This window comes from Erinaceus europaeus, chromosome 17, assembly GCF_950295315.1.
Source record: "Erinaceus europaeus chromosome 17, mEriEur2.1, whole genome shotgun sequence".
NCBI classification, from domain to species: domain Eukaryota; kingdom Metazoa; phylum Chordata; class Mammalia; order Eulipotyphla; family Erinaceidae; genus Erinaceus; species Erinaceus europaeus.
Genome location: NC_080178.1, coordinates 30707594 through 30733865, shown reverse-complemented (window position 1 = coordinate 30733865; position 26272 = coordinate 30707594). Strand labels below are relative to the sequence as shown.

General features: G+C 38.3%; 1 protein-coding gene across 1 annotated transcript in view; it reads right to left on the bottom strand.

The window, feature by feature from the left end:
* The window catches only part of LOC103126330 (doublecortin domain-containing protein 1), a 109090-nt gene that overhangs the window by 7745 nt on the left and 75073 nt on the right, over positions 1 to 26272 (bottom strand). Inside the window, exon 6 of the mRNA XM_060176650.1 lies at positions 16147 to 16352. Within this exon, the coding sequence (XP_060032633.1) occupies positions 16147 to 16352 (206 nt within the window). The remainder of the gene's footprint in view (positions 1 to 16146; positions 16353 to 26272) is intronic.

Here is a 26272-nt window from a genome sequence, read left to right as displayed (position 1 = left end):
AATCCAAGCAAGAGTGATCAATAATTTAAAAAGTACTAAGAGAGGAATCTCATAATAAATTACATAGAAAAGTTAAACCAACAAGAAGAAATATTGGAGAAATGAAACACAAAAAGAGTCCATCTTAAAAGCCTCCAAAAGTCAATCCAAAAATAGTAAGGTCAACATCCAAACACATCTTTTTTTTTTTTAATCTTTATTTATTGGATAGCGACAGCCAAAAATGGAGAGGAAAGGGTGGGATATAGAGAAAGAGAGACAGAAAGACACCTGCAGCACTGCTTCACCACTTGTAAGGCTTACCTCCTGCATATGGGGTCCGTGGACTCGAACCTGGGTCCTTGCACATTGTAACATGTTGTTCAACCAGCTGAGCCACCACCTGGCCCCATCCAAACACTTCTTAAGGAAATAGTCACAGGAATGAGTAAACAGTTTGAAAAAATTGCCATCAGAAATGCAGAAACAGCAAAATGAGACTCTGGAATAAAATACTAATTATCTCAAGGTTACTAGAGAGCTGAAAGCTGAAATAGCTGAGCCAAGAACACAACTAGCTCAACAAGCTAAAAAAAGTATCAGAACAGGGTAAAAAAATAGATGAACTCCAGAAAACAGTAGAGGGGAGAGAGAATAGAAAAATGAGGTTGAAGACAAAATTAGCAAGATCAAGGATGAATTAGAGACAATTAAAAAAGAAGTAAGAGATCTCAAAAAGAGATTAAGAGATACTAAAAACAACAACAGAGACCTATGGGATGACTTCAAAAGAAATAATATATGCATTATTAGCTTACCAGAGGAAGAAAGAGAGTGAGGGGTAGAAAGCATTCTTCAGGACATAATATCTGAGAACTTCTCTAGTCCAGAAAACATAAAAGACAGAAAGGTTCATGAAGCCCAGAGGGTCCCAAACAGAACTAACGCAGACATAAAGACACCAAGATACATAATATTTAGAATGGAAAGGAATAAGGATAAAGAAAGGGTCCTGAAGGATGCAAGAGAAAAACAAAGAGTCAACTACAGAGGGAAACCAATAATATTAGCAGCAGACTTCTCCACACAAACACTACAGGCAAGATATCTATCCAGTGCTCAATGAGAAAGGCTTTCAACCAAGAATACTGTATCCTGCTAGACTGTCATTCAGACTAGACGGAGCCATAAAAACCTTCTCAGACAAGCAACAGTTGAAAGAATCAACAATCACCAAGCCTGCCCTGAAAGAAGTTCTGATAGGTCTCCTATAAACTGTCAGACCAGCATAAATAGGTCATATATGAGAATACTCTAAAAATCTACAATAATGGCATTAAGATATCTTCAATCTATGATATCAATAACTGTCATTGGTCTGAATTCACCTATTAAAAGGCACAGAGTAGGAAGATGGATCAGGAAACACAACCCAACAATATGCTGTCTATAGGAAACCCATCTAACTCCACAAGACAAACACAGACTCAAAGTGAAAGGATGGAAAACTATCATACAAGCCAATGACCCACAAAAAAGGGCAGGAACAGCTATTCTCATATCTGACACAATAGACTTTAAAATAAATAAAATTTAAAAAGATAGGGATGGACACTACATAATGCTCAGAGGATCAGTCAATCAAGAGGGCTTAATAATTATTAACAACTATGTACCCAATTATAACCCATCTAAATACATCAAACATCTACTGAAAGAGCTACAAATATATTAACAGCAACACAATCATAGTAGGAGACTTCAACACCCCACTCTCTCAACTTGATAGACCATCCAGGCAGAAAATCAATAAAGAAATGAGGTAGCTAAATGGAGAGATAGATAAACTAGAACTATTGGACATTTCCAGAATCATTCACCCCAAGAAACTGGAATACACATTTTACTCAAGTTCACATGGGTCATTCTCAAGGATAGACGATATGTTAGGCCACAAAGACAGTATCAGCAAATTCAAGAGCATTGAAATCATCCTAAGCATCTTCTCAGACCACAGTGGAATTAAACTAACACTTAACAAGCAACAAAAGATTAGGAATAATCTCAAAATGTGGAAGCTCAGCAGTACACTACTCAACAACGACTGGGTCAAAGAGGAACTAAAAGAAATAATCAAAATGTTTGAGAGTTCAATGAAAATAAAGACAAAAACTATAAAAATATTTGGGACAGCTAAGGCAGTACTGAGAGGGAATTTCATAGTCATACAAGCACATATTAGGAAACAAGTGTGGGGGATATTGTGAGAGCATGGTAGATCATGGAGAAACTCCCATCATAAAGAGGAAGGTCTGAAAAGTTAACCCACCTGTCAGTCTCTCCCTTTTAGGTGTCAAGCATGGAGGAGAAAAGCTTTCCTGACTTAATTTCCCCTTGTCAGTCTCCCAAGCATCACAAAAACCTATACCCCCTAACATTTAACTCATTCCCTTGTTATAAACCAAATGGTTTTCTTGCTCAAATGTTCACTATAAGTTCACCTGCTTTGATCACATATATTCCATATATCAACATTCTGCCTTAACCAAAAGGCTCTCCTTTCTATTTCTATTTCTAACCCCCACCTCCAGTTTGATCTTAACTCCTCTATCTTATCTCTATGCCTTCAAGGTTCCTCTCTGTCTGGTTCTCTCTTACTGGTATAATTAACATGTTTTTCTAAATACCTTCATCTAATTGACTCTCTGGCCACTAATCATTCCAGAACTTTCTTCTACCCCTATCAATTCTCCTCATTCCTTAGATCCTTCACCATGAGGGTTCTAACATTCAAAACCCATCATTACTGTCACATGTAAAAAATTTTCTTTGTTCCCTTCTGCTATTTAAACCCTGCCTTCTGTACAATAAACAGATCATTTGCAATCAAGTGGTCTCCGAGTCTTTTCATGTTGTTAGACATGAGAGTTAGCATGAAAGGCCAGTACCGACCTTCACTTGCTGAGAGGTACCCCATGCTGGTACTGGCAACAGGAAAAAGCACAAATAAACAACCTGATTGCATACCATAAAGACCTAGAAAAAGAAGAACAAAGGAACCCTAAAGCAACCAGAAGAACAGAAATAACTAAATTTAGGGCAGAAATCAATAACATTGAAAATAAGAAACCCATACAAAAAAAATGAAAGTATATGTTGGTTAATTGAAAGAGTGAACAAAATTGACAAACTATACTCACAAAATCACAAAAGGGAGAAGACCCAAATAAATGGGATTTTAAATGAAAGAGGAGATATCACAGCAGACACCACAGAAATTCAACATATCATGTTCATAGAGGCTTCTATGAACAACTATATGGCACCAAGCTAGAGAAACTGAAAGAAATGGATGATTTCCTAGATACCTATGAACATCCATAATTAAATAAAGTGGAACTAGATAATATGAACAGGCCCATAACAGGCAACAAATTGAAACAGTTATCAAAAACCTTCCCACGAATAAAAGTCCTGGACCAGAAGGTTTTACAAATGAATTCTATATAACCTTCAGAGAAGAGTTAATACCTCTAATTTTAAAAGTCTTCCAGAAGATTGAAGACACAGATATACTCCCTGCCAGCTTCTATGAAGCCAACATCACTCTGATACTAAAAGCAGACAGGGACACAACCAAAAAGAAAAACTACACACCAATATCTCTGATGAACATAGATGCTAAAATATTGAACAAAATTCTAGCCTACTGGATACAGCAGTATATTAAAAAGATTTTTCATCATAACCAAATGGGGTTTATTCCAGGAATGCAATGTTGGTTTAATATAAGTAAATCAATCAACATGATCCGCCACATCAATAAAGAAAGACTGAAAACCACATGGTCATATCAATAGATGCAGAGAAAGCCTTTGAAAAATACAACATCCGTTTGTTATCAAAACACTACAAAAAATAGGAATAGATGGAAAATTCCTGAAGATAATGGAGTCTATATATAGCAAAACTATAGCCAACATCAATATTCAATGGTGAAAAATTAGAAGCATTTCCCCTTAGATCAGGTACTAGACAGGGCTGCCCACTTTCACCATTACTATTCAACACAGTATTGGAAGTTCTTGCCATAGCAATCAGGCAGGAGCAAGGAATTAAAAGGATGCAAACTGGAAGAGAAGAAGTCAAACTCTCCCTATTTGCAGATGACATGATAGTATACACAGAAAAACCTAAGGAATCCAGCAAGAAGCTTTTGGAAATCATCAGGCAATACAGTAAGGTGTCAGGCTACAAAATTAACATTCAAAAGTCAGTGGCATTCCTCTATGCAAACACTAAGCTAGAAGAAATTGAAATCCAGTAATCAATTCCTTTTACTATAGCAACAAAAACAATAAAATGTCTGGGCGTAAACCTAACCAAAGAAGTGAAAGACTTATATACTGAAAATTATGAGTCACTACTCAAGGAAATTGAAAAAGACACAAAGAAGTGGAAAGATATTCTATGTTCATGGGTTGGAAGAATTAACATCATCAAAATGAATATACTACCCAGAGCCATATACAAATTTAATGCTATCCCCATCAAGATCCCAAGCACATTTTTTAGGAGAATACAACAAATGCTACAAATGTTTATCTGGAACCAGAAAAGACCTAGAATTGCCAAAACAATTTTCAGGAAAAAAGACCAGAACCGGAGGCATCACACTCCCAGATCTCAAACTGTATTATAGGGCCATTGTCATCAAAACTGCTTGGTACTGGAACATGAACTGACCAGTGGAATAGAATTGAGAGTCCAGAAGTAACACCCAGCCAGCCACACACACCTATGGACATCTAATCTTTGACAAAGGTGCCCAGACAATTAGATGGAGAAAGATGATTCTCTTCAACAAATGGTGTTGGAAACAATGGGTTGAAACATGCAGAAGAATGAGACTGAACCACTATATTTCACCAAATACAAAAGTAAATTCTAAGTGGATAAAGGACTTGGCTGTGAGGCCAGAAACTATCAGACACTTAGAGGAAAATATTGGCAGAACTCTTTTCCGTGTAAATTTTAAAGACATCTTCAATGAAACAAATCCAGTTACAAAGAAGACTGAGGCAAGAATAAACAAATTGGACTACATCAAATTAAAAAGCTTCTGCACAGCAAAGGAACCCAATACCCAAACAAAGAGACCCCTCACAGAATGGGAGATCTTTACATGCCATACATCAGACATGAGTTTAATAAACAAAATATATAAAGAGCTTGCCAAACTCAACAACAAGAAAACAAATAACCCCATCCAAAAATGGGGGGAGTACATGGACAGAATATTCACCACAGAAGAGATCCAAAAGGTCAAGAAACACATGAAAAAATGCTCCAAGTCTCTGAATGTCAGAGAAATGCAAATAAAGACAACAATGAAATACTTCACTCTTGTGAGAATGTCATACATCAGAAAAGGTAGCAGCAACAAATGCTGGAGAAGTTGTGGGGTCAAAGAACCCTCCTGCACTGCTGGTGGGAATGTACATAGGTCCAGCCTTTGTGGAGAGCAGTCTGGAGGAGAACTCTCAGAAGGCAAGAAATGGACTTACCGTATGACCCCTGCAATTCCTCTCCTGGGGATAAATCCTAAGGAACCCAACATACTCATCCCAAAAGATCTGTGTACACATATGTTCTTAGCAGCACAATTTGTAATAGCCAAAACCTGGAAGCAACTCAGGTTTCCAACAACAGATGAGTGGCTGAGCAAGTTGTTGTATATATACACAGTGAAATACTACACAGCTATAAAATATGGCAACTTCACCGTTTTCAGCCCATCTTGGATGGAGCTTGAAGAAATAATGTTAAGTGAAATAAGTAAGAAACAGAAGGATGAATATAGGATGATCTCACTCTCAGGCAGAAGTTGAAAAACAAGATCAGAAGGGAAAACACAAGTAGAACCTGAACTGGAGTTGGTATACTGCACTAAAATAAAAGACTCTGGGTTGGGTGGGGGGGATAGTACAGGTCCAAAAAGGATGGCAGAGGACCTAGTGGGGGTTGTACTGTTATGTGGAAAACTGAGAAATGTTATGCATCTACAAACTAGTGTATTTATTGTCGAATGTAAAACATTAATATGCCAATAAAGAAATTTTTTTTTAAATGGTGCCTTCACCATTTTCAGCCCATCTGGGATGGAGCTTGAAGAAATAACGTTAAGTGAAATACATCAGACACAGAAGGAAAACAACCCAGTGTCCAACAACAGATGAGTGGCTGAACAAGTTGTGGTATATATACACAATGGAATACTACTCAGCAATTAAAAACGGTGACTTCACCATTTTCAACCAATCTTGGATGGAGCTTGAAGAAATCATGTTAAGTGAAATAAGTCAGAAACAGAAGGATGAATATGGGATGATCTCACTCACATGCAGAAGTTGAAAAACAAGATAAGAGAAAACACTAAGCAGAACCTGGATTGGAATTGGTGTTTTGCACCAAAGTAAAAGACTCTGGGGATGTGGGGGGGAGAGTACAGGTCCAAAAGGGGAGAGTACAGGTCCAAAAAGGATGACAGAGGATCTAGTGGGGGTCAAAACATGTCTGGCTAGTTGTTAACAAGTGCCTAGTAAATTAGGCTCCAAGCTCTCTTTTGTGTCACAACTCCCTCCTCCTTAAGGCAGAAATATGAAGAGTGCCATAGAGTTATAATGGGAGCACACAGGCCTTGATATTACACAAAATCCATATCTGAACTCCAACCTCTGGCTACTTCCCTGAATGGTTTAGGGTTTGTGCACAACAGAGTGACCTGAATATTTCTTGAGACATCAGAGAATTGCACCTGACTGGTGTAATTGCTTTACTGGGGGATTAATGGTTTACAATCAACAGTAAATCCAGTAGTTTGTACATGCATAACACTTCCATGTAACAATATAGCCCCCACTAGGTCCTCCTCTGCCATCATGTTTCAGGATCAGAACACACCCCCCCCCCCAACCCAGAGTCTTACTTTGGTGCAACACACCAACTCTAGTCTAAGTTCTGCTTAGAGTTTTCCCTTCTGATCTTATTTTCAACTTCTGTCTATGACTGAGATCATCCCATAGTCACCTTTTTGTTCTTTTTTTTTTTTTTTGCCTCCAGGGTTATTGCTGGGGCACGGTGCCTACACCATGAATCCACTGCTCCTGATGGCTATTTTTTTCCCTTTTGTTGCCCTGGTTGTTCTACATTTGCTGTGGCTATTATTGCTTTTATTGCTGTCGTTGTTGTTAGATAGGACAGAGAGAAACCGAGAGAGGAGGGGAGAGAAAGATAGACACCTACAGACCTGCTTCACTGCCTGTGAAGCGACTCCCCTGCAGGTGGGGAGCGGGGGCTCGAACCCGGATCTTTATGCCGGTCCTTGCATTTCACACCATGGGCGCTTAATTCGCTGTGCTACTGCCGGACCCTCCACCCTTTTGTTTCTGACTTATCCCACTTGGCTTCTCCTTGGGTGTATAGATGTTAATAATCATTAAGACTTCTTGATTGACAGATCCTCTGAGCATTAAGTAATGTCTATCCCTATCTTTTAAAATTTTATTTGTTTTAAGATCTATCATGTCAGATTGAGAATAGTTGTTTCTGTCCCTTTTTGTGGTCCACTGGTTTGTATGGTAGTTTGACATGTGTTTCTATTGTGTTTCCCTAAAAGCATCTTTGATCTTCCTGATCCTTTTGATATGTTTATCAATAAATACTCTACCAAGAGTTCTGGTCACTGGCACACCTGACGTTCTCCCACCTTGGGTTGTCTAGGTGCTGTCCCTCCAGAGATAAGCTATGAAGTGACACAGCAGTTATTTTCTATCAACCTTAAAAGCATCAGATCTCAGGGTCCTGGTATCTGACTATGGTTCTCCTACCCACATCAGCCAAAAATAAAACAAAGAACGAACATAATAATAATAATAAAACAAGAGAACATGCAAAGTCAAAGGAAGACAAGTCTTTGGTCTCAGACTAAAGAAATGAGACCATGAAAGAGTAATGGTGAGGGAAATGGGTTACAAGACCAATGGGGTTCCAGTGGACTTTGGTGGAGGGATATTAGCATAATAAAAAACTATTCATCAAAAGAGAATGAGATTTCTCAGATTGAATACCAAGTATACCTTAGTGGAAACATTGAAACAACTGGAAGAAAAAATATTTTGAATGTTTTTAGAGCAGAAAAGTTAAAAAGTATACCTACAAAAGATAAAAAGTGAGTGTGCTGTCAGACTTCTTTTTCATCAATATTGGAAAAAATAATGAAGCAACATTTTGAATACTTAGAGGAAAGAATGATTTCCCAATATCACAAAAATGTAACTACTATGTACTCTTTCTCAAAAAATTACTGGGATATATACACAATAGAAAAAGGTAAAGACAGAGAAAGAATAAGAAAAAGAGAGGTGCAAAGGACAATAGAGGGTGAACCTTCAATGGATTGTAATCTGTTTCGCACATTCAAGGACTCAGAAGAGGAAAGTTTACTAAAGGGCAGGTGTGAAGGGAGAAAGAGAGAGGGATATGATAAAAGAAAAGATAAGCCCCAAGCTGATGGTGAAGAGAGATATTTGAAGAGAGAGCATTGAAACAATCAGTGCAAACTGGAAGAGAGAGCAGAATTCTTTTTCATTGTTTCATTAATTTCATAATACTTTTCATTGTTTTCTTCATCATTATAATCTCATGCTTTGGGGGGAGTCGGGCTGTAGCGCAGCAGGTTAAGCGCAGGTGGCGCAAAGCACAAGGACCGGCATAAGGATCCCGGTGCACAAGGACCGGCATAAGGATCCCGGTTCGAACCCCGGCTCCCCACCTGCAGGGGAGTCGCTTCACAGGCGGTGAAGCAGGTCTGCAGGTGTCTATCTTTCTCTCCTCCTCTCTGTCTTCCCCTCCTCTCTCCATTTCTCTCTGTCCTATCCAACAACGACAACAACAATAATAACTACAACAATAAAACAACAAGGGCAACAAAAGGGAATAAATAAATAAAATAAATATTAAAAAAAAAAAAGAAAAATCCAAAAAAAAAAAATTAATAATCTCATGCTTTGGGGCCCAGCGGTGGTAGCGCAGTGGGTTAAGCGCACATGACACAAAAGCACAAGGACTGGCCTAAGGATTCCTGTTTGAGCCCTGGCTCCCCACCTGCTGGGTGGTCGCTTCACAAGTGGTCAAACAGGTCTGCAGGTGTCTATCTTTCTCTCCTCTTCTGTTTTCCCCTCCACTCTCGATTTCTCTCTGTCCTATCCAACAACAATGACAGCAATAACAACAATAATAATAACAACAACAGTGATGAACAGCAAGGGCAACAAAAGGGGAAAAAATAGCCTCCAGGAGCAGTGGATTCGTATGTCAGGCACTGAGCCCCAACAAAAATCCTGGAGGCAAAAATAATAATAATCATCATCATCATCATCATCATCTCACGCTTATAGTTATAGTACATATTAAAAAGATAAATGATAAGTTGTAACTATTGGGGGCCAGGCAGTAGCATACCAGTTAAGCGCACATGGGGCAAAGCACAAAGTGTTCGGAAATTATGCAGATGCGGTCACATCCACCATGTTTTCCTCTCAGGGCATCGCCAATTCCTGCCAGAGCTGATACCCAAGCTTCCCTGAGTGCCTTGTTTAGACATCCACCCCCCTCCTATTCCTGCAAGAGCTGTAACCCTACCTTCGAGTGCCTTGTTTCCTAGCCTATCCCTTCCTGACTTGCCACTTCAGGAATTTCTCCCATAAAAGCCCTTCTGCTTCTGCCCCTCTCTCTCTTTGCCGCTTTTCACCTCAGCGATAGATGCAGAGAAGGGTTGCTGCGAATAGCAGGAGGTGACCATTTTGCTAGCTCCATGTGGCCCTAACCGCTGCGCTCTCACTCGACTCTGAGGTGTCTTCATGAATAAAGATTTGTGTTCCCTCTCCATTCCGATCTCTTCTCTTGATCTCTTCTCTCTCCTCCGTGTGCAGCCTGACAGCAAAGACCAGTATAAAGATCCCGGTTCAAGCTGCCTGCTCCCCACCTACAGAAGGGGTCGGTCACTTAACAAGCAGAGCAACAGGTGTCTTTCTCTACACCTCTCTATCTTCTCCTCCTCTCTCAATTTCTCTCCTATCAAACAACAGCAGCAACAACAACAATAATTAAAAAAAAAAAATGACTGCTAGGAACAGTGGATTCAAAGTGCAGGCACCCAGCCCCAGAGACAACCCTGGAAGCAAAAAATAAAATAAAATAATATAAATATAAAATTATTGATAGTTGAGAGATAAATAATCACAAAAAATACTATCTTGAATAATATTTACAATATGTTATTTCTTGAATAATAGTCCCAAGGGATAATTGAGGGAAAATAAATCTCATCCATCACAGCACTAGTCTTAAAAAGTTACATGTCGGGAGTTGGGCTGTAGCGCAGCGGGTTAAGCGCAGGTGGCGCAAAGCACAAGGACCGGCATAAGGATCCCGGTTCGAACCCCGGCTCCCCACCTGCAGGGGAGTCGCTTCACAAGTAGTGAAGCAGGTCTGCAGGTGTCTATCTTTCTCTCCCCTCTCTGTCTTCCCCTCCTCTCTCCATTTCTCTCTGTCCTATCCAACAACAACAACAACAATAAGAACTACAACAATAAAACAACAAAAGGGAATAAATAAATATAAAAAAAATTTTTTTTTAAAGTTACATGTCTGGGGTGGGGTGGGGGGTAGCTAGCATAATGGTTATGCAAAAAGATTCTCATGCCTGAGGCTCTGAAGTCCCAGGTTCAATCCCCCCGCACCACCATAAGCCAGAGCCGGGTGTTTTTCTCTCTCTCTCTCAATCTCTCTCTCCCTCCCTCTCTGCATCTCTCTCAAAAATAAAATAAATAAAATATATTTTTTAAAAAGTTTTTTTTCTTTCTCTCTCAATCTGGTGTTTTTTTTTCTCTCTCTCTCTCAATCTCTCCCTTCCTCTCTGCATCTCTCTCAAAAATAAAATAAAATTCATTTTTTTAAAAAGTTACGTGTCTGAAGCTGATGCTTCTAAGCTTCTATTTTCTTTCATTCTATGTCTAGAAAAAAAATTAAATACTACTTTAAAACCATGGTTATATATGGTTAGCCTTTGTTCTGTGGTGGCAAGTCGGTCTATGATTATTAAAACCATAACAACTAATCCTGGCACTCCAGATTTTATGAAGAAACATCAGCTTGGCCCTCATTTCAAACTTCTTAGTTGCTTAACCCCATAAGTCAAATAAATGGATTTTCTTTTAATTTTGCACATAAGGTCAGTTATTTCCTCTTGACTCCTTTAGAAGTTGAGAGAACTTTTATACCTTAACTACCTTATTTTACCAACCCTATTCAATAATCATCTTTTTATCTCACTGAATAAACCTTCACTATATTTAGGCCATTTCCATTTCAGTTTTATATTACTTCACAGTAATCTAAAAATAACTATTAGCCTTTAACATTCCCATGAGATTATCATAAAATAGTAATTAGTATCTCTCCAATGACTGTGCCACCTTTTTACTCATATTACTGACTTGGTATTAAATCTATAAATAGGGTATTACAATGTGGTTTCAAAAAAGCTTTTAAATGTTTATTTACAAAATAATTAGGGAGGGCTGGGCAGTGACACACCAGGTTATGCACCCACAGTACAGTGTATCCATAAGTTAGGGGAAACTATATACCTTAAAGAAAAGTGCACACTAATTGGCAGAGAATCAAAAACTCAAGCAAGAAAGTAGGAATAACTAAAAAGACACCTTAGAGTACCTAAGGAAATAGATTCTACTTATACTTACATACCCTCCTCACCAACCTCTTATTACATGTCCCCCAATCACTCCAAAACTAACCAGTAAGGACTGGTTTTGTGTCAGTAAGGACTACAAAATTGAATAGGGCAAGAGACTGGCATACTTTAATGATGACTACCAGGCCACCCATCACCTGGGTCCCTAGTCAAGGAGTCCTGCGGTTCCCACACAAGCGTGATGGGCCTAGACCTCTAACAGATCCCTCCTGCCACTGTCACTGGTCATCTCCATTAGGAACAATGTAATGAACCCCTTTGTGGGCCCATATAGGACCTTGCCCTCAATGTGGATCAATAATGGTAAGGAAAATTTCATTCCAAGGGAGGTTGGACAAGATACTCTACCTACTACCCGAGGAATATGGGTCCCAAAATTAGTGCAGCCTAGAATGTTCCTAGCCGTGACCACAGAATGTGAGTTCAGACCTACAGGGATGCAGAGGTTACATAGCCTTCTGGGCTGAATATGGATGGACCCCAGATAAAACCGGTGGGGTTTACAGTTAACAATATTTATATACTTTCCCCATATTTAGGAGCTACTCTCTTCCCTAATCCAGCTTTCTAGTCCTTTTTCCAACTATGACACCATCTCCCCAGACAATAACCTGGGTCCACCTGCATATTAGCTGTCAGGCTCAGGCAAAAACTAGTAAAGTCATAGGCATTCTGGAATACACCTAAAACAGACCTACTAGCTTTTTCCAAAATGGATACCCCAATCTTCGTCTGCAATATTCATGCCTTTAGGTTCCTGATTAGTCAACAATTTGTTCTGCATTATATCTTAGTTCTTTTTCAGCCACCAGGTTCCAGATGCTACCATGATGCCAGAACGACTTCCTTGGGCAGAGGACCCCACTATGTGTCTTGGAACCCCACCTCCCCAGATCCCTGCCCCACTAGAGAAAGAGAGGGACAGGCTGGCAGTATAGATCAACCTGTCAATGCCCATGTTCAGCGGGGAAGCAATTACAGAAGCCAGACCTTCCACCTTCTGCACCCCATAATGATCGTGGGTCCATACTCCCACAGGGATAAAGAACAGGGAAGCTATCAATGGAGGAAGATTGGATATGGAGTTCTAGCGGTGGGCAATATGTGGAAATGTACCCCTCTTATCCTATGGTCTTGTCAGTATTTCCATTTTATAAATTAAAACAAACAAACAAAAAAGCACACACAGTACAAAGCACAAGGATACCAGTTTAAGTCCCCAGCTCCCCAGCTGTGGGAGAGGTTGGGGGTCGCTTCACAAGTGGTGAAGCAGGTCTTCAGGTGTCTTATCTTTCTCTCTCCCGCTCTATCTTCCCCTCCTCTCTCAATTTCTCTCTGTCTTATCCAATAAAATGGATTTAAAAAATGGCCACAAGAGCAGTAGATTTGTAGTGTAGGCACAGATCCCAGTAATAACCCTGGCAGAAATAATAATAATAGTAACTAGGCAAACGTATTTCTTCTCCAAAAGGTTTTATTGACACCCAAGGTGAGCATCTTATTGTCTACTCTCCTTTTAAATGTGATATTTTATTTAGAAATATTTACAAATACATTTACCACTAAATCTGAGTTTTATGAATTATTAAAATTATCTTTTAAAAACATAAGCTAAAGAGTCCCTTGATTATCCATTTATTATATTTTATTTATTTGATAGAGACAGAGAAAACATAAGAAGGGAAACATAGAGAGGGAGAAAGAGATAACTGCAGCACTGCTTCATCATTTGCAAGGTTTCTTTCTCTTGCAAGTGGGATCCTGAGGTTTGAACCCAGGTCCTTGTGCATTATAATATATGCAGTAAACCAGGTACACAACCCCCTAGCCTGTAATCATCCATTTTTAAATATGTCACTCTTTAGAGTCAAAAAACAAAAAAGTAACATTTTTATTTATACTCAACCTTTCACCTAAAACATGTACTCTGTCAGGGACTATTACCCCAATTCTACCCCCAACACAAAGAATTACAGAGACTGAACTGAAGTGAACTCAAAAGGTTATCTAATCTAGCTTCTAGCTTCAAGAATGACTGCACCTTAACAATTCAAGAGATATGTCCATCTTCTCTATTTTATAAAACCTCCAGGGAAAATGTTACGATTGGTTCAGCAATTTGCTCTGGTGTATAATACCCCTTGTTTTACTCACAATTCAAATCTGAAGATATAAAGTAAATAAATCCTGGTTAATCCTCAGTAAGTACTCATACTTAATTTTGTTTGTAGAATAACCACAAAAATATGTAGATAAAGGAATAGATACTTCAGTGTTAATTTTTTAATAATCTAGTTACCTGTTCACCTACCTGAAGCAATGTTCATTTTGAAAATAGTCTAAGATAGCAAAATGACTTACATGTGTCTTGCTTTCATAATAAATGCTTTACATGAGCAAAAAAATCTAATTGTTAAACATGCATTTATGAGTCCTAAAGATAAAAATCACAAATATTTATTGCAAAATTTGGGGTGTCAAGTATTTCACTCATGAGTAATGTCATATTCAAATTTCACATCATTTTTCTGAGGCAAGCAATGTTACCCCCATTTTTAGATGAAAATTTTGAGTCTCAAAGGCAATACTTGTTCAAAGCCTCTTAAATAGTAAATGATGAAGCCAAGATTGAAATCTAGACAGTTTGATTACATTTTATCTCTCTAAAACATATTTACTATGTTTTATTGCTGTGATACTTTAAAAGTGGTTGAGGTATCATTATCTGTAAAACGATTTTTTTAATTCTCATTAGTTTCTTCATATTTAAATATTAGAGATAGGGTGGAAAGCATAGGCATCTTTCAAAACCATGCATTTATATAACAAGTATTATTTTATAATTTTATTATTTAAAGTTCACGCGGGTTAGGAGATAGCACAACCGTGGCATATCAGACTTTCATACCTGAGTCTTTGGAGGTGACAGGTTCAATTCTTGGCACCACTATAAACAAGAACTAAGCAGTGCTATAGTACTGATATCTCCTTTTCTTTCTCTCTCTCTCTCTCTCCCAAAATAAATAAATGAATCTAAAAAAATTAAATATACTTCATTGTTACAAGATTTTTCTTATGCCCATTCAGATTTTCTTTTACAAATATGAACAATGTAAAACTGAATCTTAGTCAAAACCTAGATATACACCAGTTTCTGTGAGAGAAAGCATATGTTCACACGTATCCGTAAACTACTGCAAAATATATACCTGAAAGCAGAAGTACACTAGAGTTTGCAGTGAGTAACACTTCCTCTCCACTATTCCAAGCTTTGGGTCCATGATTGCTCAACAATTTGTTTGGCTTTGTATGTTAACTCTCTTTTCAGTCATCAGGTTCCAGATGTCATCAGGATGCCGGCCAGGCTTCCCTGGACTGAAGACCCCACCAATGTGTCCTGGAGCTCTGCTTCCCCAGAGACCCACCCTACTAGGGAAAGAGAGAGGCAGACTGGGAGTATGGACCGACCAGTCAACGCTCATGTTCAGCGGGGAAGCAATTACAGAAGCCAGACCTTCTACCTTCTGCAACCCACAATGACTCTGAGCCCATGCTCCCAGAGGGATAGAGAATGGGAAAGCTATCAGGGGAGCGGGTGGGATATGGAGATTGGGTGGTGGGAATTGTGTGGAGTTGTACCCCTCCTACCCTATGGTTTTGTTAATTAATCCTTTCTTAAATAAAAAAGAAAAAAAATGAATCTTAGTTATTCTCTCAAAGAGTAGGGAAGATTCTAGCTATTAGTAATAAACTGAATAAAAGGGAGGCAGATTTGATATTTGAATCTAAATTATATTTCTATATAAATAGCTTTTAAAAAATATATAGCCAGGTAGAACGTTTCCCAAAGCACAACCATAATTTTTACCTTGGTAAAAGACCAGCTATATTTGTCAAGTAAGTTCCTGAAATAGGGGTCCAAGAGGTGGCACAGTTGGTTGAGTGCACATGTTACAATGTGCAAGGACCTGGGTTCGAGCCCCCAGTCCCCATCTGCAGAGGGAAAGCTTTGCGATTGGTGAAGCAGTGCTGCAGGTAACATCTCTGTCTCTCTCCCTATCTATCACATCCTTCCCTCTTGATTTCCGGCTTTCTCTATCCAATAAATAAATTAATATAATATTTTTAAAAGCTCCTGAAATAATGCTTTACTAAGGTAATTTATGTTGATAGTAAATAAACATACTTCTAAACAGTTGAAATTTTGTGCTCTACATAAGGTCTTATTAACATTTTGCTTTATTAGTTATCAATGATATTTAGAAGAAAATTATCAAGTCACAAAAACTATTGAAATTTAATTCATACTTCAGCATTGGATATAAAATTACCTTTTGTATTGTTTCCTTTCCAACTGTAATCTCATGCCCATCTTGCCCCATGCCATTCTTAAAGAATAGAATTCGGACTGAGGTCTTCTCTGTAAGTTTCTTCATTCTGCTAGAAAGAATAGGCTTGGTTTTCTGCCTTTTGACATCAGTAGGAAACATCAGCCCATTCATTGTCCAAGTTACTTTCTTCATTAACAACAGATGATCTAAAAGAGAATTTTTAAAGTCAAGTCAATATTTGGCTTCAAAATAAAAAATGGACACATCATGTTTCCCTCTTTCCTACTACCTATATAGCATATACACTGGCCAGTTTCCATTTAGATGCTGGTTTTCTGAAATGCTACCACCAGCTTCCTACTAACCGTGACATAAGCTGTAGCAAGCTGTCTGCTTTGATAGCCTGCATAAATCATCATTTCTGAAGGGAACAGATGTTCAGGGTATGAAAGAGTAATACCACAATTTAGTCCTAATTAAAATTCACCTTAGCATGCCTCTATCACTGATCAGATGCACTGGGCTGAAATGGTGCATTGAAAGGGTCCAAAGTCCTTTACTTACTATAAAACAACTCAGGCTCTGAATTTTTATGTTCTTTGGCTGTGGGAAAAGACTTTTTTTTTATATCTTTAGTTAATATGATTTGTGATTTTTTTTCAGATGTCAACCTTCAATAGTAGCTTTACAAAACTCTTCACCTTGAATAGACTGGAAGTGCCTTTTAGGGCTCCTTTGATGAGATTCAAACTATCTCACTAACACTGAAAACCATTAAGTTTATGTTGATGTCTGTGTTTTCAAAGATGTATTTACGAATTTAAGTTTCAAAACTTACACTAATATTAATATGATTGCAACTAAATTACTATGTATGACTTTGAAAATGTAAGAATAATCACAGAAGTGTAGCATATTGCATACTAAGTTGTCAGTCAGCAATCCCCTTTGCCAAGAATTTCGTTTCATAAATAATACATTTGCACTGAGTTATTTATTAAAATTGTGCACACTACTTTAATTATATTTTCCTTTTGTTGAGGGACCATGCAGTGCACAGAGAGTCCTGGGGTGCACGGACACTTATGTTTTCACTGGGTTTGCACACGTGAAACTGGGATGCACACTAGCACACCTGGCTTTCACTAAGTTTGCACATGTGGAACTGAGATGCATGTGGTGAAAGGTCTTTGCATTGCACCATATGAAGTGGGAGGAGTTTGTTTCATTGGGCCAATGGCAAGTTGGCCCCAGTGTGACATAAGAAGAGTATAAGAGGAAGGGACTTTCACAGAGAAAGTTCTTTTGGACTCATTCTAAAGACCCTCGGGGAACCTGTCCCGAGCTTTAACTCTAGTTTCACTTTTACATGAATTACAAAAGTGACTGCTCCCTCATTTGTTCTTTATTTTTCCTAATGAGAAGTAAAGCTTTATTTGCATATAAACTTGAAATAACTGCATTTCTTGCTTACCCAAATTAAAAAAAAAAAAAAAAAACTTCTTACTTTGAAAGAAGCATGGCTTCTTTGACCTAAGAAAAACATTTTATATAAAGTATGCTAGTATTGATATGAAACACCACCCAGTGGTTGTAAATAACCTTCAGGGGAAAAAAAAAAAAACCTCTCAAGCCAGTGAAATAATTCACTTCAGCTGTGTGCACAGCCCACATGCTAGTCTACTCCTCACCACATTTGGTGCTGTGGTTTCTTGTACTAGATCTGCTTATCTCTACCTCAAAGAAGAAAAAAAGAATAAATTCACCTCTCTCATTTACACAAGTACACACATATACAGGAGGCAGAATACAGAGCAAAAGTTGCAAAATAATTAAAACTGGATTATATATATGATTGGCCTGTCAATAAACTAGTTATATTTAGTCATTTTGTAATATGAAATTTATAGGCACTAGAAAAGTAAGGTACTCAAACAAGTACTCAAATAAATACCTGAACTCACATGTTAATAGATGCACTATTCATAATAGCTAAACGGGAGAAATTAAATGTCTACCAACAGATGAGTAGATAAACAAATTACATGTACATATAATGGAATATTATTCAGTAATGCAAAGAATGAAATGCTGATAAAGGCTACATGTAGATGAATCTTAAAGCATTACACTGAAGAGCCAGGTGGTGGCATACCTGCTTGAGCCCACATTTTACAGTGCACAAGGACCCAGGTTCAAGTCTCTAGTCCCCACCTGCAGAGGGAAAACACTGCAAATGATAAAACAGTGCTGCAGGTGTATCTCTGTTTCTCTTCCTCTCTAGCTCCCCCTCCACTCTTGACTTCTGACTGTCCCTGTCCAACAAATAAATAAAGATAATGAAAGAGAATTTTTTAAAACATAAAAACATTACATTGAGTGAAAGTAGCCATACAAGGCAACATTTAATTCCATTTACATAAATTATTATGGAAAATAAGTGCAGAGAAAGAGAATAGACTGAGAGTTGTCAAGAACTGGAAGAAAAGGAGGATGGGGAGAAACTGAATTAGTAAGGGGTCTTATTTTTGGAATGCTGATGATGAAACTGTTTTTAGAAATAGATAAAAGTGGTTGTTACCACTAAAATGGGAATATAACGAAATTAATGGTTAGTATCTATCAAAATTATAAAAATCATTTCTCGCGGGAGTTGGGCGGTAGCGCAGTGGGTTAAGCGCACATGGCACAAAGCGCAAGGACCAGCATAAGGATCCTGGTTCAAGCCCCCGGCTCTCAACCTGCAGGGGAGTCGCTTCACAGGCGGTGAAGCAGGTCTGCAGGTGTCTGTCTTTCTCTCTCCCTCTCTGTCTTCCCTTCCTCTCTCCATTTCTCTCTGTCCTACACAACAACAATGACATCAATAATAACAACAATAATAATAACTACAATAATAATAACAACAGTGAAACAACAAGGGCAACAAAAGGAAATAAATATTTTTTAAAAAATAATTTCTCACTGGAAAAAAGGTCACTAAATCTTATAGCTTGGATTTTTTTTTCTCTTTATTTTGAGAAAGAAAGAGAAAAAGATCACAATATGGAAAGTTCCTAAGATAGTAGTAGGGGTAGTAGTAGGGGCAGACTCAAACCTGGGTCATGCACATGGCAAAACAACATATTATCCAAGTGAGCTATTTTGTCAAACCAAGTCTTGTATTTTGATAAGCATTTACTCTCAATCTTGACATTCCCCACCTTAAATGCATTGCACAGTATAAAGAATATAAACTCTAACATCATACTATATGTGATAGTCAACTGATTTTATTAACATTATTTTTTTTGTATTCATTTTAATGAGGCAGATACAGAGAAGAAGATGGAAAAAAGACAGAGATACCAGAATACTGCTCAGTGGTGGTTTATGGTCGTGCTGGGAATTAATCCTGGGGCCTCTGAGCCTCAGGCATGGAAGTCTTTTACATAACCATTAAGCTATCTCCCCAGTTCCTCAACTCTTATTACTTAATGACACTCATAAATTAAACCTCTGCAAATTTCTTATTTCTCACCTACAAAGTAAATAGTAGGCACTATTCTACCACTTGATGAAGACTAAATATCTTATGTGTACACTTCAACCAGAAAAAGAATCCTCTCAGAGTATTTAAGCAAAGGAGACTGAATACAGGGAAATGGGTAATTAAGTAGTAAAAAAAAGAATGAAAACACAGTAAGGGACAGTGAGGCAACGCAGCATTAGCAGTAAAAAGAACCCACTTTTTAAACATTTTTATTAGTGATTTAATATTGATTTACAAAATTACATATCAACAGGGATATAAATCTACTCCATTCCCACCACCAGAGTTCTGAATTCTCAGTTGATCCACTGCAAGCCACCACATGGACAAGCCATCATCTCTTTTTTTTTTTATTTTTTTATTATCTTTATTTATTGGATAGAGACAGCCAGAAATGGAAAGAGAAGGGATGATAGAGAGGGAGAAAGAAAGAGAGACACCTTCAGCCCAGCTGAACCACTTGTGAAGATTTCCCCCTGCAGGTGGGGACTGGGGAGCTCAAACCTGTGTCCTTGTGCACTGTAACATGTGCACTCAACTAGGTGCACCACTATTCGCCCCATTCATCTCTACAACTATCTGTCTACATTTATACATAATTGCCCCATTTTGCTTCCTGATCCAATCCTCTCTTCCCCTCCAAGCCACTCATGACATCACTACCTCCATATGTCCCTCCCCTTTTCCTCCTCTCTCTCTGGGTGCTGATAGAGCTGGAGTTCAGAGCCCTCTTATTATCCTCTTCCCCCTATCACTTCTCCCCCACTGGGAGAATGGATCAAAGTTGTCTTTGGGGTGCAGAAGGTAGGAATTCTGGCTTCTGAAATTGCTTCTCCACTGGATATGGGCATTGGAAGGTCAATCTATACATATCCCCATCCTATAAAAGACTCCCCTTTCAACAAGACCAGAGGAAAGAGGTATTATGGTTATTCTGATTTAGAAAAATGTAAGCTATAGTAGATTTGCTTTAACCACAAACCAAGATGAAAGTTAGGGAATAAAAATGGAGAGGTCAAAAGTATTTTTTAAATATTTTATTTATTTTAGTGAGAGAGATACAGGAAAACAGAGAGGAAGAGAGAGAGAGAGAGAGATACCAGAGCACTACTCAGCTCTGGTTTATGGTGGTGCTGGCAATTGAGCCTGAGACCTGGAGCATGCAAGTCTTTTTGCATAACCATTATGCTATCTCCTCATCTCCCATAATGTAAAATTTAAGAATGCTCACTCAGGATGGTACAAGTGAATATCACCTTAATTTTTTTACAATAGAACAGGCAAAGCAGTTCACTTGTCTAGTAAGTCAGCTTCACCACACACAACCCAGGTCCCCACAAGACTGGAGGAAACTTCTGTGCTAAGGTATCTTTCTCCCTGCACTCCTCCCATCTGAGAAAGTCAGCAGAGAGTAGTTAAAGCCCAGTGATTAAGGGGGAAAAAAATCTTTTTCTACAGTTGGTGCTTCACTTAATTCACGGCCCTGGCTTTCAGGACCTTTGCTTTTTACATAATCCCTTAATTCCCAACAAAAATTTACTTACTAGCTAGTCAGAAACAATTTTATGTGATTTACAGATATTAACTCACATAGTTTAATCAACAACTTTATGAAGTAATATCATAATCCTCATCTATAGATGTGGAAACTGAGACCCAGAAAAGTTAAATATCTTGCCGAAGATCTGTTGCTGATAGGTAATGGCCCTGGAGTATAAATTTAGTTTTAAAACTGGGTTCCTAATCACTACACGACCCTGTCTTACCATGTGCTTTTTTGCCATTATCTTAGATTTAATATATCTAACAATTGCAATCTTTTGTACAAATTGACACACATACTTCACATTTCCTATTTCTGTTTCAACTGCTTTCTTAACTTGGTCAGAGAGATAGTGAACCCTTGAATGAATTGTTTATTCACTCAATAATACTTTTAATATTATTTTTTAATTTTTTATAGAGGCAGAGAGAAATTGAGAAAGAAGGGGAGGTAAGAGAGGCATCTGCAGCAGGTCCTGCTTGTGAAGTTTCCTCCCTGCAGGTGGGGACTCATCATTCAATAATATTTAATAGGTGTCCACTCATCAGTGTACTGAGATGACAGTTAGGACAGATCAGAATGTCTCATGTAAATGACCTCCTGTAAAGAGAGTCAGTAGAAGATTTCTCTAATGAGATGGCATCTGAGTAGCTAAATTACTCAGAAGGCAAAAACATTTTAGGCATAGTGAAAATCAAGTACAGTCTCTGGGATGAGAAATTTCTTGATATGTTTCAGGAAGTAAAAGAAAGTTTGTGTGTCTAAATAAAAGTCAAGGAGAAGGGGGCGGGTGGTGGCGCAATGGTTAAGTACACATAGTACTAAGCGCAAGGACCCCCTTAAGGATCCCAGTTCAAGCCTCCGACTCCCCACCTACAGGGGGACGCTTCACAAGCAGGACCTGCTGCAGATGCCTCTCTTACCTCCCCTTCTTTCTCAATTTCTCTCTGCCTCTATAAAAAATTAAAAAATAATATTAAAAATATTATTGAGTGAATAAACAATTCATTCAAGGGTTCACTATCTCTCTGACCAACTTAAGAATGATGAAAGCAGTTGAAACAGAAATAGGAAATGTGAAGTATGTGTGTCAATTTGTGCAAAAGATTGCAATTGTTAGATATATTAAATCTAAGATAATGGCAAAAAAGCACATGGTAAGACAGGGTCGTGTAGTGATTAGGAACCCAGTTTTAAAACTAAATTTATACTCCAGAGCCATGGATTTGTAGTGTCAGCACTGAACCCCAACAATAACCCTGGAGGCAAAAAAAAAAATTAATGAAGTCAAGGAGATAGAGGGAAGGCAGACTTTGCAGGCCAGGCTTTAGATTTTATTCTGGTTGTGATGGGACACTGTCATAAAAATCTCAACTAGAGTCCCTATGAGGAACAGTCTTATGGTACTACCTCCAGATTCATTTTACTATTCAAACTACTTTAAGTTCTGTCTGTTAACATCTCACAGCAGTCCCTTATTCTGTGACTTCCTTTGGACTGAAAGTGGTCTAAAAGGAGATGACCTCTTCCATCCTCATTAAGGGAATAACCCACAGCCTGTGACTGACTGACTTCTGGACACAATAGCCAGACCTTTGATCCACAGAGCACAACTCTGGAGTGTGTGTTCCACTACAGACTGGGGCTAGACTTTAAGTGAATACACAATTTAGTCAAGCTTCTTCCTCTACTTACGCTGTTTCCCTCACTCTTTTCCTGACAGTAATCCCATATAAAGTCCCTTGCATAAAAATTCCAAGTTAAGAAAACCTGACCTAAAACAGACTCAAATGAGGCAAACTGTTGGGGGGACATGCGTTTTCATGCATGGTCGAGAAGAGTCCCCTAACTCTCAGCTGTTTTTTTCTTCATGGTAACTCTCTAAAGCATCATTCCTTTCCAGCCATACATACCTGTTCATTGCTCTCTCCGCTTCTTATCACATATAAGAGCTTCCTAATTATACTTGATCAACTGTCATTTCATCTAACACTCTACATTCCAAATATGGCTGAGTTTTTCCAAAATTTCCATTCTGTCATTGTCTAAAAAGAAAGCTCCTGGTGCTAGTTTTTAAAGTTTTCTACTAGTCATCCAGGTCCTCTATAAATTAATCAGCAAATATCTATTAGGCTCAATTGTGTATCAAATGCAATCTATTATCTTTCATGTCTAACAGAAGAGTTTGATAGCAATTTGATTCCATCTAAAATTCTTTATTACACCATACTTTAAAGTGTTATTCTGCAAGGTGGCCAGACTGTGGTGCACTAAGTTAAGCATACATATTACCAAGCACAAGGATCCAGGTTCGAGTCCCTGCTCCCCACCTGCAGGCGGGAACATTTCATGAGTGGTGAAGCAAGTCTGCAGATCTTTCTTTCTCCCTCTCTATCTCCCTCTCTTCTTTCAACTTCTCTTGTTCCTATCCAATAAAAATGGAAAAAAATGGCCAACAGGAGCAGTGGATTCGTAGTGCTGGCACTAAACCCCAGTGATAACCCTAGAAGCAAAAAAGTGAAAATAGGGGAGTCGGGCGGTAGTGCAGTGGGCTAAGTGCATGTGGCGCAAAGTGCAAGGACTGATTACAATCCCGGTTCGAGCCCCCAGCTCCCCACCTGCAGGGGTGTCACTTCACAGGCGGTGAAGCAGGTCTGCAGGTGTCTCTCTGTGTCTCTTCCTCTCTATCTCCCTCTTCTCTCTCAATTTCTCTCTGTCTCTATCCAATAACAAATTTTAAAAAAAGAAAAGAAAAAGAAAAAGATTGTAAAAAGACTTTAAAAAAGTAAAAATAAAAAATAAAGTTGGTATTTCATAATTCCTTGGATATACCAAATAAATTTCTCACTCCATCCTTGACTTATTCAGACTCAGGTCTTTTTTTTTTATAGTAATTATTGATATTCTTTTTTTAAGTATTTTGTTTATTTATTTTTATTGATTGATTGATTGATTTTCCCTTTTTGTTGCCATTGTTTTTTTATTGTTGTAGTAGTTATTATTGTTGTTGTTATTGATGTTGTCGTTGTTGGATAGGACAGAGAGAAATAGAGAGAGGAGGGGAAGACAGAGATGAGGAGAGAAAGATAGACACCTGCAGACCTGCTTCACCACTTATGAAGAGACCCCACTGCAGGTGGGGAGCCGGGGGCTCGAACCAGCATCCTTATGCTGGTCCTTGCACTTCGTACCACATGTGCTTAACCCACTGTGCTACCGCCCAACTCCGGATTCAGGTCTTTTTAAGATCCATTTTAGGACCTTCCATTTTGCTACATCACAATAATCTGTTATTTCTTTGAATCTTTAGAGCATATAAGATCTGTACTATAACAGAAAGTGATTTGGTAATGTTCAATTCTCCCACACAGCAAGGACTATGTTAGTTGTTAAGAAAAGAACACAAATTATCTGAAAATTTTATATAAATATATATAGTCTACTTGTGCTTAAGTTCTAGTGACATGGTAGAGGATATGCAGATAAGCTTACTACACATGATAAGCTATAAGTTATAACCTTTTCTTGTGCATTTAGATCTTCAATTTATGGAAACTTAATTTTTATGTCTCTTTTAATAAAAAAATAAATTTTATTAGATGTGTGTATCTACCATTTCATCCACATAATTCCTTTCTCCATTATGAACCACCTGGATGCAGATTCAAGACTACAGTGCTATAAAATTTCTTCTAGAAAAGAAAATAAATTCATAAAGAGTTTGGTAAATGAAAGAATAGAGAGGACTGGAAAGAGCTCAAGGCAATTTTCCCAAGACTTAGTTTGGGATCATCTTACTAGATGACATTTTTCGACTTGAACACCTTCTCTCCTGCTCTTTGTGAAAATGTCTACTAGTGAATTTATATTACTGAGTGATGTCTGTGTGCTTGCTAGCCTAAACACTGCAATGCTTACTGGATAGATAGATGTACCAAATGAAGGAAGGAATAACATTTTCTCTTTATGCCAATAAAACTTATCTCAATGAAATATATTCAAAATTCTTTTAGCTGTGAAGATGTAAAAATGATTTACTTTCTTAAAACTATGCACTCTAACATAAAAGAGACCACGACAAATAAGAATATTTGAACGGGCTGGGCAGTGGTGCTGTGGGCTAAGCACACATGGTGCAAAGCTCAAGGACCCGTCAAGGATCTGGCTTCAAGCCCCTGGCTCCCCCCACCTGCAAGGGGGGGGTCGCTTCATAGGTGGTGAAGCAGGTCTGCAGGTGTCTTTCTCTCCCCCTCTCTGTCTTCCCCTCCTCTCTCCATTTCTCTCTGTCCTATCCAACAACAATGACAACAATAACAACAACAATGACAAACAACAAGGGCAACAAAAAGGGAAAAATAGTCCCCAGGAACAGTGAATGCATAGTGCAGACACTGAGTCCCAGTGTTAACCCTGGAGACAATAAAAAAAAGAATATTTGAAATATAATTTATAATATATATTAACTACAACTGTGTGTGTGTGTGTGTGTGTGTGTGTGTGTGTGTGTGTGTGTGTGTGTGTGTGTGTGTGATATCTCTGGGGCTTCACTACTCCATGTCAAATTTTTTCAGATAGAAAAACAGACAAGGGGGGAAGCAATTACAGAAGCCAGACCTTCTACCTTCTGCAACCCTCAACGACCCTGGGTCCATGCTCCCAGAAGGCTAGAGAATGGGAAAGCTACCATGGGAGGGGGGGGATTATGGGGATTGGGTGGTGGGAATTGTGTGGAGTTGTACCCCTTCTACCTTATGTTTTTGTTCACTAATCCTTTCTTAAATAAAAAATTTAAAAAAAAAAAAAAAGAAAAGAAAAACAGACAAGGGAGAAAGGCAAAGTGCGGCTGGGGTTGGGCTTGAACCTAAGCTACATGCATGACAAAGCAGCACCCTCCTAGGTAAGCTATTTTCCCAAACCTAATTTCCCATCTCCTAAGAGGTACTTTTACATCACAACTTTTTAAAAAAGTATTACTTTGGATAGAGACAGAAATTGAGGAGAAAGGGTGAAATAAACATCTGCAACATTGTTAACACCACTCATGAAACATCTCC